Genomic DNA, 12,375 nt, shown 5'->3' on the forward strand with positions numbered 1-12,375 from the left:
GTTTGGGATGGCTCAAAATGCTCTGTTTCAAAAGGCTTGGTAAAACTGCCCCTTCGTGATGTCACGGAGAGTGGGGCTTCGTTATATGGTTCCGAGCGTGTGACCAATCACGGCGGAGTGGGCGTGCCCAGAGACAGACCTTGGGTGGAATAAATTAAAACACACTGTTTGGACAGGAAGCACAAATCCAAGGAAATATAGCTGGAATAGGTGCAGATTCTGCCAAATCTAGAAAGTTTTCTGTGCTGGTTATTGTATGTTGCTGCTCTACAGGACATCACAACTCGATACAAAGGGTGGGAGAATTAGCATAATAGGTCCCCTTTATGATACCCACTGGACCAAGGAGACTGAATGACTGACAATAGGGTTCCCTCACGCCATTCATTCCGCTATTGAACCAACATGCGCACTTGATGATACAGATGCACAGAATGAACCATCTTGTCATCCAGCCTGTTTGGTAGAGAGAGAGAGCAGGAAAACAAACACTCATGCGCATGTTAATATATTGAGGCCAGCAAGATTAGTACCTTTTCATTTATGGTGGAGTTGATTGCTTTATTGACTACTTGTTCCAGACACCCAAAAATATGAACAGAATTAAGAATCACGAGCAAAACAGACGAGTCATACGAGTGGAGAGAGGGTGCGGTGTGGAAGAGACCCAGGGGGGCTGTTTCACTGTAGTCTGTTACAAAGCAAACTTTAAAGAGTGGACAGTTAGAGCTCTATACTTCACATTCATTTGAACTTTATTGTAAACCTACAATCATTACACACAATTATGTGTCTCAACTTTTAGGTGTCCTAAATAAAAAGGCTAGATTTCCCTGACAGTCAGAAATAACCCAGTACACTTGATGTCTCATTAGTGCACGGTGCAATGCTTGAAGTGCAAGGACGGTGCAAGGGGACAGATCATTCTGTGAACAAATACAGAACGCACACAAACACACAATAATGATGATTTCAAGAATTCCCTGGCCGGAATCTATCCATAGTGTCCCAGCTCTGAGAGAACAACTATCCGTTCTTCACGGGAGTCACCAATGTGTGGATACAACTCAACTAGTTTGCTAGGCGCACTCTTTTGGCCCGGCAGTCTACCCAAGACGGTGTAAACAAAACCAAATACATATTTTTCATTTTTATCGAAAACCCAATCCTACGAATACCGGAGACTATGAAAACCGGGGGTCTGCTGAAATCCCAACAATTAACGTGGCGAGGTGTTCCTATGTGCAGCAAGCTAGCATTAGCATAGCTGGCTAGCTGCCAAGCATGTGTTTAGGGTGCCTTGGTAGTCAGAGTTCAGCATGACGTTAGTTGTGGAATCTTTGCAAGTATGCAGAGGCTGGTTCTGCATGTTTCCGAGGAATGTTTCATGTGCATGCACCCAAATGCGTCCTGTGGGCTCTGCTCCCACGTTGTACGGCTGCATTGCTGCATTCGTGTCGAAAGGTTCACATACCTTACAGACTCGCTTTTTTATGCCATTTGATGGGCAGCACTGATAACTGCTTGGAATGAAGAAATGACAATTTGTGTCCTGGATACAAAACAGAAGGGAAGCAGTCTCCTTGTCTCCTTGCAGCTGCTTGTTTGTGAACTTCCACTGTCAAAAAACAATCTGAACCACTTTGCGGCATCCTGCTGTCCTGCTGTTGTGGTGGGCGGAGTTAGACACAGGGCTGTGTTGATTGGTGGACAGAAGATGGTCACTACTCCCTCTTCTTTGTGGAAGTCACCGCTTCAACGGCTCTGGATGACTTAGTGGAAACTTGACTTTTTGTTGGTGGTGACTTATGATTTAGTCATACTTGAGCGGTCCTTCCACTTTATTTTGGTCATGGTTTCCACCATTTTCTTACCGCTTACAACATTCCACACCGTTAATCTTCTCTCCTGACCTTTTCCAGCTTTGCTGACATGCATTATCTCAAAGCTGCTGACTCACTGTCCCTGGAATGAAGTACACACAGACAGTCTCCTTGTGATGTCAGCTTTTGTAAAAGGCACTCACACACAGAGCGTCGTGGAGGTACCATTAACCTTGATGCTAGCGAATAAGCCACACTTGTACTGTTATGTTATTTGTAGCATGTCACCTCTACTGGCCATGCTTCCCGCCCTCGCTATTTCTGTTTATCTTTCAGTTCTTCCAGCTTCTTCCAGCTGTTAATCTTGGGAATGCTCATTTCTGTCCTTATGGCTAATCTCCCGCCGCTATCACTGATGTTAGCGCTAGCTATGACAGCCTATTTAAAATGTAATCTGTAAAAAGATAAATGAGAAAATGTGTGTGTGCACAATTAGTGACATAATATATCCCTGGGCTGCACGGTGGCTGAGGGGTTAGTGCGCAGGCCTCACAGCTAGGAGACCCGGATTCAATTGCAATTACATGCTCGGTTAATTGGCAACTCCAAATTGTGTGTGAGAGCATGTTTTTCAGGATTTCTGCTTTTTTTTCATTAATTATATGACACAATAGTTCGAGTATAGTCATTCCTCACTCTGTCAATGATTTTTTTTGTGTGTTTTTTTTTTTTATACATATGAACTGTTACAGGGCGGCACGGTGGACGAGTTGGTTAGCACGCAGACCTCACAGCTAGTAGACCAGGGTTCAATTCCACCCTCGGCCATCGCTGTGTGGAGTTTGCATGTTCTCCCCGTGCATGCGTGGGTTTTCTCCGGGTACTCCGGTTTCCTCCCACATTCCAAAAACATGCTAGGTTAATTGGTCACTCCAAATTGTCCATAGGTATGAATGCGAGTGTGAATGGTTGTTTGTTGTATATGTGCCCTGTGATTGGCTGGCCACCAGTCCAGGGTGTACCCCGCCTCTCGGCCAAAGACAGCTGGGATAGGCTCCAGCACCCTCGTGAGGATAAGCGGTAGAAAATGAATGAATGAATGAATGAATGTTTGACTGCAGACCATCAATTCAGGGTGACAATCTAATGACACCCGATGCTTTCATCTGTGGTGTTTTTCAGCTGCTGGACATCAACTGGACTGGCCTGACCAACATGCTGGACATCCCTGGGGTCAAGTACGTACTGCTGTTTCACGCAATTGAAGACTCGAGTTGAATGTGTGTTTGTGGAGTAAGATGTCCAAAAGCAAAGAGCTGGCAGCTAGCAGGCTAGAAGGCGCTGAATGTCACTTTCTGTGCTGAGGTGCACTTGAAGACAACACCGACACCCATGCACTGCCAGTGTGTGTAAGAATTTGGCAGCTTTAGAGTCAAATAATACGGGTGGAAAAGAGTCATGATGTCATGCAATAGTCATAAATGCACTTTTATTAGCCTACATGTTAGCCAAAAGCGATGGGAAGCAGCAGCAGCAGTACTAGTAGCATATTCTGCCTTGTGGAGATAAAACTATTTCAGGCCTGTTAAATAAATAAAGCATAATGGATGTCGGTGAAGCTCGCTGTCTTGTTTCCTGCCAGCTTCCTGTTTGTTTACACCAGAGAAACTGCTTTCCTGGAGACTCCGCCCTTTGAAATGTAGTTGTCCTTGTTTGACGGGTTTGTGTATTGCACTGTGTGTGTGTGTGTGTGTGTGTGTGTGTGTGTGTGCGTGTGGGTGTGTGCTAGTGATTGAGTGCATGGCCTACACTTGCCCCACCCTTTCCACTTTCTTACTAACTAGTTGGTGCGCATGTGTCATATTTCAACGCTGAGCTTCTGCTATCGTCCAAAGAGAACTGTTTCCACCTGGATCCACTTTGGAATGTGCATACCGTGCCAAGCTAACACACCTACCATAGAAATATTACAAAACATGGTGTGTGTCTTTCGTGAAGGAGCTGAGTCACAATCAACATGGCGGCTCCCAAATGAGCTTTTCAGTGGAGGGAATTTCAGAAAAAAAAAGGCCATCAGAAAGAGATTTGTTTTAGCAGGGAGCAACAGTGCATGAACGCTGCACTGTCTCCCTCTAGTGGGCATGAGATGTAATCTCACATGACAACATGATAAAACAATTTGTATTCATTTCCAACATCGACTATGGCTAACTCGTTCCACCCCCAGTACAAAATGTCTGTGTGTGTGTGTGTGTGTGTGTGTGTGTGTGTGTGTATGTGTATGTAACGCTCACGCTCAGAGAATTGATTTGATTGCTAGCCATCCTCAGTATGATGCTATAATATGATATACAGCTATACTGCATATTGCTATAGATACTCTTTCTTGTCTTCCATGTCAGTGGTCTTTGTGACAGCATGATCCAAGACATCATTTACAGCTTCGTGGTCCTTCCTAACCGTATCACCATCCCTCTGGTGGGGGAGGCCCAGCTGGACCACCTCCTCTTCCCTGTGCCCAAAGTACTGACCTCACACGGCTCATCCTTCCTCCACCACATTTAACATCGTCCCGCTTCGTTTATTTCATACCCGCAACTGTGCCATCAGGGAATCCTGCGGATCCACTTCATCGAGGCTCAGGACCTGCTGGGTAAGGACAAGTTTCTTGGCGGTCTAATCAAGGGCAAGTCCGATCCATACGGAGTCATCCGGGTCGGGAAACAGCTCTTCCAGAGCAAAGTCATCCACGAGACGGTCCACCCCAAATGGAATGCCGTATATGAGGTGAGTAGAGCTACTGGTTGGCAAGCTAGTAGGCTGAGTAACGTCAATGGTGGATGGAGGTGTTTCTTCCATTTGCATTCTGTAAGTAGTCTGTAAAGATTTCTTCTTTTGCAACGGTGACTCTTTGCTGCAGGCCGAAGTAATGGATCCCACTGGACACAACCTGGAGGTCCAACTCTACGATGAAGATGCTGACAAAGACGACCCGCTGGGAAGGTACATGAACAAGGCACATGAACTCGGCACAAACCATTTTCAGCTTTTTCTTGCAGAGCGACTGCAGTGATGAACTTAATGGCAGCAGCTCTTGATTGTGGATGATTGATTGTCACTTCAGTGACTTCCAGGGACTCATGTTGTCTGACATGTTGTCTGACTTACAGTGTGACTATCGACATTGCCGAGCTCGCCAAAGACCAGACGGTGGACGAGGTACGTGGGGCTAGCACTTGGAGCTCACCATTTCACCAACAGTTGATGAGTAAAGAAGATTAATAATAATGTGGACATTTTCAGGCATGGAATCCATAGGAAATCGGACTGCTCACGTTGTCTTAGAAAACATTTCAGCTTTCATCTGAGCAGGCTTCATTAGTTCATGGTCACGACTAGATAGCTGTAGTCTGGGGGGGTGTAGGTTGGACCCAAGTATTTACCCTCTAATCTAGAGGAAGGGCCCATCAAAGAATGCTTTCATTCAACAGTGACCATGCATAGGTCTCACTCCATTCTAATTTAAGTGCTGTCCTTACAGGGGAGCAGCACTTTTTTTTAATTTTTATTTTGCCCATCATTCACATGAACAAATATTTATTTCCGCTTTCTGTGCTTTATAACAACAGAATACGAGTTAATATGAGCTAGCTAACAATGGACGTTATTGGGACACACCTATTTCGACTATGAAGAAACAATGAAAACCTCTTAACACCGTTGCATCATTTGCTATACATGCTGGTATCACGTACAGTGATAAAAACATGTAATACTTGCAACTTCTGTTGTAGGCGCATTGAAACAAGCTAGTTCCGTCAACAACAGCAGCATAGATACAGCGACAACCCTTACGATGTCCGCTCTCCTCGGGATGGCTGTGTCTTCCAGCACAAGACAAAAATGCTGACTGCAAACGAGTATCATGTTGAGTCTTTGTCGTGAAATTGAGAGCTAGCTAACCACTCTTTCGTCTGTCTAGCGATTAGCGACGTGTCGTGTTAGTCCGTGAGATAAAAATAGATTTTCATCTTAGCTATTGTTGTAACTTGGTTAATTTACAAGTCAGTTTTGTAAATGGTAAGGGCTTTAGCATCAAAATACTAGGTATTTCCCATGACATCCGTTGTTAGCTAGCTCATATTAACTTTTCTCGCACTAGAAAGTACAGAGAAGGGAAATAAATGATTGTGAATGATGGGCAAAATTGGGCAAAAAGTGTAGTTCCCATTTAAGAGTGGGATTGCTCACAGGCACAGTGAGGACAGTACAAGCCATTACAAGGATTCTATCTTGGGTTGCATACTGAAACTGTATATTTCAGTTTTTTACTAAATACGCTAAAGTAAGAAAATGCTCAGCAGTTTGGTATCTTTACAAAACGAACAACATCGTAACATCATAAGTGGTCAATTTAAATACTTACTAGTGTGTTGGATTTATTTTAATATTTAACATTTCAACATTTTCTGGTCTTGTCTCAAAAGGCTTTTCTTTTTTAGCTGCAAAACCATAAAAACCAACTCACCAGCCGTACTTTGGACACCCCTGGTATACAGTATTTTCTCATGTATATTGGCCAAAAAATGTTTAAAAACATCTCGCTGTATATCTAGAATAGCGCTGTGTGATGTTTGTGTTAACATCACACGTTAACACAAACGTACAAAACAGAAAAGAAAAGGAAAAAATCTTTCTGTGGTGATCCAAATGTAATTGTGGTGGGCCACTACAAATCAATTCAGTGTATCCGATACACTGAATTGATACAGTATTTCACAGAAACACTAAAGGTTTGATTTTGCATACTTGGTAGTTGGACAAATATGTTGTCTTTTTTACCATGTGAAAGTTCTGCCTAGCAACAAGTGCTTGTGAAAAAAAAAGAATCCTTTTTAGCTTAAAGTGTTCCCTTCATGAATGAAATCATGATGAAGTTTGTGTCTTTAGTGGTTCGGGCTGGACGGCGTGGCCTCCGGGAAGCTGCACCTAAAGCTGGAGTGGTTGTCTCTCCTGTCAACACCTGACAAATTGGACCAGGTGCGGAGCGCATGTGACTTTGCATGCGAGGCTTCCGGAAGCATCCGTTCTACTTTCTCTCCTCCTCCACGCAGGCGCTGGCCAGCATTCGGGCAGACCGTGGCAAAGCCAACGACGGGCTGTCATCCGCGCTGCTTGTTGTCTTCTTGGACTCTGCACGAAACCTGCCGGTGAGTCGAGAGTTCCGAATAAGACCCTGACCCCTCTGAAAACGATTGATGTCTCCAGAAAGTGTGACTTTTGAGCCGGTACAGAACTTTGGCTTCTTTGTCACAGTGCTTGTATACATCTTCCAGGACCTTCCTCACTTAGCTTAGCTCTCGCTTAACTTTAACAGACACTTAAAAGAGTCACAAAATCTGACATGATAAATCATAAAGTTGTACAATAACAGTCAGAAGTACAACATCACTTTCCTCTTTTTCTTCCTCCTCTTCCCGTGAAGAGCATCTTCGAGGGCAACCTGGGCAATGGCTACTTAAAAGAGAGACGGGTGGCCGGCCTGGTGTTCTGTGAAAACACAGCCTCTCTCTATCGGACTTTATTTGTGAGTCCGCTGCTGAGCTGTGCACGACTCGGTCCGACAGCATCCGTTTCAACCGCATGGCCTCACTTCCATTTAACTTTGCAGTGTTTCCCAAATAGACCGCAATCTATTTGTGGCTTGGGGCGGGCACTTGATGATGTCATTGTCTAAAGTGCGTTATTTGCCATGTTGCATGTGCATGTCGTTTTTATGGACGGTAGGAGACAAAAAGGGAACAAAAACACGACAAGCAAAACAAATGAAATTTCATATTGCTCATTGAGAAGAGCAATACACGCTTTCATGTTAGAGTTTCCAAAAGTCTGCAAAAGAACAGAAAGAAATTGCAAGATTTGTTGGTAAACAAAAATATTTTGGTTTAATCTATTATTAAAGTAAGCAATATTTAACATAGTTTCCAGCTTTATAACAAAATGAACCTCGAGTCCTACGCTGGATACTGAAACTACTTAGCCAGCCTTCAAAGTAAGAGCCGAGATGCGCATAACTTAAAAATGTTGTATTGCGGACTACTATAGAGCAGCTACACACAATAACCTGCACAGAAACTTTTGACATTTTCCAGAATCTGCACCTATTCCAGCTGGATTTCCTTTGATTTGTCCTTCCGGCCAAAACGGTCTGTTTTAATGTATTTCAACCACCACCCGCCTCAGGGCATGCCCACTCCGCTGTGATTGGTCACACACCCACAATGCTTCCTAACTATCAAATATGTAAGGAAGTCCGCCCCTCTGTGCTATCACAAAGGGGCAGTTTTACCACGCCTTTTGAAACCGAGCGTTTAGAGCCATGCCAAACTTCTTTTGGGATGGAAACATCATGATGTGAAACTTTGGCATGGTTTAACACGAGAGTACAACATTCTCATTTATACGTTTATACATTTATAAGTCAGAAAAGTTTAACGTCAAGTTAACAGCCAAAAGTTAAAGTTAACCGAGTTTTGTACAACAAGATAACGGTGTTGATGTTAAAGGAGGGTAAGAAGCAGAGTTATGGGGCCATCTACTGTACAGAGTTGGAAAGACAATCTACATTCACACACAGTCCCGTTATAATGTGTTTATAAGCGAGGGTGAGGTATTTGTGTCCGTCTGCCACAAATAAATGAATGTCTGGGAAACATTGCTTTCTGTCTAAATGCTTTAGCATCTTCAGCCAGTTCACTCATCAGCTAATAAACACATACCTCAGAAGGAAGACCTCAGCGATGGTTCTGATCTGCTTCTGATCAAACCATCCGGCTTCACTGGCTTCACCCATCTCATGATCCGTGACGGGAGAATCTGCAGCATGGCTAACATGAGCTAACAGTTATTCTTCAGGCCATTAAATCATACATACCAGTTTTTAATTAGTTATCATTTTCCTGCAAAATGAGGTTGATCTTCAATGTAATGGAATGCTAGCTAAACAAAAAAATCCCTAAAAGTTACTTTTTGCTATTTGAAAAGTTCTTGTTGTTGAGGCAGTGATCTGTCATGATGTCATTTTGTCATCATTAGTGATGTGCAATACCGCTGATTTCTTTCCCATCTCGATATTGCGTAAAATTGGACCGTTGTGTGCTGGGGAGGACAGCATGGGCTCAGGGGCTGATTTGATGCTAGTAGCTTGAACAAAAGAAGGAGCGAGATCAGCGGCGTGTGTGCTGAGAGAATTGCGGTGCTGTTGGGTTTCTACCCTTGAAGAGGATTACTTTAGTGGCTTTAGTTCCAGGAGGAGGAGACAGCGACAAATGACTTTTCTGGTAGGCTGCTGATTAACTCGTCATGATAAATGCACCAAATTTTTTTTATTTAATTAAAAGTGTAACAAATCTTTCTGTGTAAGACTTTTTAATGTACTAAATATCCCAGGTGGATACCCGCGACTTCCAGATCGGTGTAGCCAATATATGTACATCCTTTTTTCTGTTTAAGTTTAGTGGGTGCAGCTTAAAATTCTGGTATATGTGATGGTTTTCCAACTAAATTGTTTGAGTGTTGTGTTCTGAAGTGTGGACTTTATTCCTATTCATCATGATCATCATGATCCTATTCATCATGATCAATTGTCACCTCCACATACGTAACTTTAACACTGTGGTGCTTTCGTTGTATGAACTGCTTTGTGGTCGACAGTTTAAAAAGTATTTTTGATTGTATTTTTCATCTCAATTGTTTTCCTCACAAAATCTTTTTACAAGAGCTAAACTTGTTAAGTTCATCTGCTCGGCCTCAAACAGCAACTCCATGTTACTTTTGTCTGGTGTGCTGACTTCTACCTGGGGATCTTCATTAATCAACCTTGTTGTCTGTGTGTGTGTGTGTGTGTGTGTGTGTCTTCTCCCTGCATGCACCTGCCCTTCTCCAATAATCTGCTGTGTGTTGGGGGGGGTGTTGGGTTTCTGTCTGTGGCCTCCATCCCAAAGCAAAATCCCTTAGAGTTCAACCAAGGCGGGTCCAAGAAGGCCTCGCTCACTAAGGTCATCAAGGTAACGAAGCACACCGAGCAGTGACACGCAAGGACAACATGCAACTTACACACAGAGAGAACACACACGACCGGGTTAAACTCACTAGTTGAAAGATCTTAGTTAAAACATCCACATTAGCTTTTTTTTTGTTCATTTCTGCGTCTACGGGATGCAGCTGAAACCTTCCTAATGTTTGTTAACATCAATAACAAGCATTACTAATCACGTCAGCCATGTCCATGTCCACACAAACCCAAGTATTTTGCTGACATGTCTGCTTGACCTTGGATTATAGCGCCACATGTTGCTTTAAAATGACATTAAGCAGTGTTTCCCAACGGGACTGAAAAGGACAGATTATAATCATCTTTTATTTTGCATAATTGGCCATGGCACAATTTCTATGGATGCTGTGAGAGAGCGAGTAAAAAACCTGAAAATCAAAACAAATATATTCAGAAATACAAACGAACTTTCAGGGTTTTTAATGTGGAATGGGAACCCCATTGAAAAGAGTGATACGTGTGAACCTCGTTTTCATCAAGGGCCACTTCGTAATTATGGCAACCTGTCACTGTGATTTGTGGCGGACCGCCATCCCAAATGAATATATGGGAAACACTGGTGATGTCAAACTTGTGTATCAAAATAGTTGTGTATGTGTGGATTGACGCTAAAAACGTGCTGTCTTGCTAACAAGTGTTGGCTGTCATTTGTTTGGAACATTTAAAATCAACCTGATTGAATTTTAAATATTGTTTATTGTAGTCAAGAGTAGAATGTCATCACCGTGAGATGTTTCCTCTCTTCTTACATCTCCTCTTTCCCCATCCTGTGTAGTCCGCCAAGAAAGTGACCAGTGATCCCAGTCCCTTTGTCCAGCTGAGAGTGGGTCACAAGTCCCATGAGAGCAAGGTGAGCCCGGTTCATGTGTGCCGCGACGTTCCCATGCACGATCCTTTTGTGTTGCATAAATACAACCAGGGCGGCACGGCGGTCGAGTGATTAGCGTGCAGACCTCACAGCTAGGAGACCAGGGTTCAATTCCACCCTCGGCCACCTCTGTGTGGAGTTTGCATGTTCTCCCCGTGCATGCGTGGGTTTTCTCCGGGTACTCCGGTTTCCTCCCACATTCCAAAAACATGCTAGGTTAATTGGCCACTCCACATTGTCCATAGGTATGAATGTGAGTGTGAATGGTTGTTTGTCTATATGTGCCCTGTGATTGGCTGGCCACCAGTCCAGGGTGGACCCCGCCTCTCGCCCGAAGACAGTTGGGATAGGCTCCAGCACCCCCACGACCCTCCTGAGGAAAAGCGGTAGAAAATGAATGAATGAATGAATAAATCCAACCTTTCATGCTTTCGTGCTTCAGATATGCTTCAAAAAATGTTAGAATTCAATTCAAACATGTCAAAATGTCCTCAAATGGCCTAAATGTACCATAGCTGTCGTGAAACACTAAAAGTTTTTCTTCTACCTCTTTGGTCAATCTGCCCGCAGACTCGCTACAAGACTCATGAACCAGTGTGGGAAGAAGCCTTCTCATTCCTCATCCACAACCCCAGAAGTCAAGATCTGGAGATAGAGGTATGAACCTTATCTTATCTTCAACTGTCTCAGTTGGTGCGCTGGCCTACTTACATCTCGTCTTTTTGTGAGTGGACAATCGTGTTCACACTGAGTAGAATGGCTGAATGAGTACCTTGTCAATATGTCTTGGTTGAAATGAAACACTCAAAATGGTGCGTGTGCAATGATGGACGCTTGTCACCTTCAATTGTTGCTGGCTTTGCTACGTAGTGGAAGGGGGAAGACCTAACGCAGGGGTTGGCAACCTATACTATCAAAAGAGCCATTTGATCCCCTGGCTCATTAAAGAGAGCTGCAAAACCTCTGTTTAAAATAACACTAACATTAAAATAACTTTTAATCTTTAGTTTTAACAGCAGAATACAATAAATGGTTGGTTAAACTTCACGACTGGACGCCTGAAGAAATGTGCAGCATCGCAATCACATCCAGAACGAATTACGAGTCTACCATGGTTTTGACTGACTGCTAGATTTGGAGGGAATTTTGGGGTAGAAAAATAGTTCTGAAGGTTCTTGCAGCCAAACACCCGCTTCCCCTCCCCCATTCCTCACGCTCATCCCATCACTAGTTAGAACTCAGCCAGGATGCATTCACGGTCTCACAGAACGTCCGATTTTTAAAAACCCATTACAAAGATGTGCATTCCCCCCATTCGGGTGTTACAAAAATATTGCAGCATTGGGAAGGGAGCCTCAACCCAAACCCTCGACTAATGTGACTGTGCCACAGTTTGCTGTTGCCATGATGTCAAGATGCAGGGATGAGAACCCGGTGCAGTTTGAAATCTTTTATTTTCTCCGGGTACTCCGGTTTCCTCCCACATTCCAAAAACATGCTATGTGGGTGGGAATGGTTGTGTCCGGCATACCGGCGACCCTCGTGAGGATAAGCGGCATAGAAAAGGGATG

At 43.7% G+C, this 12,375-nt stretch overlaps 1 protein-coding gene across 3 annotated transcripts in view; it reads left to right on the top strand.

The window, feature by feature from the left end:
- LOC131132724 (extended synaptotagmin-2-like) overlaps positions 1-12,375 on the top strand; it is a 28,695-nt gene that overhangs the window by 12,110 nt on the left and 4,210 nt on the right. For 2 of the 3 annotated variants that reach the window (XM_058078635.1, XM_058078627.1), the window contains exons 8-17: positions 3,006-3,061; positions 4,226-4,346; positions 4,434-4,610; positions 4,744-4,826; positions 4,994-5,042; positions 6,774-6,863; positions 6,938-7,033; positions 9,827-9,889; positions 10,712-10,786; positions 11,375-11,461. In XM_058078635.1, the coding sequence (XP_057934618.1) occupies positions 3,006-3,061; positions 4,226-4,346; positions 4,434-4,610; positions 4,744-4,826; positions 4,994-5,042; positions 6,774-6,863; positions 6,938-7,033; positions 9,827-9,889; positions 10,712-10,786; positions 11,375-11,461 (897 nt within the window). The remainder of the gene's footprint in view (positions 1-3,005; positions 3,062-4,225; positions 4,347-4,433; positions 4,611-4,743; positions 4,827-4,993; positions 5,043-6,773; positions 6,864-6,937; positions 7,034-9,826; positions 9,890-10,711; positions 10,787-11,374; positions 11,462-12,375) is intronic. The other variant, XM_058078642.1, reaches the window with a different exon arrangement.

The sequence above is a fragment of the Doryrhamphus excisus genome, chromosome 1 (genome assembly GCF_030265055.1).
Source record: "Doryrhamphus excisus isolate RoL2022-K1 chromosome 1, RoL_Dexc_1.0, whole genome shotgun sequence".
NCBI classification, from domain to species: domain Eukaryota; kingdom Metazoa; phylum Chordata; class Actinopteri; order Syngnathiformes; family Syngnathidae; genus Doryrhamphus; species Doryrhamphus excisus.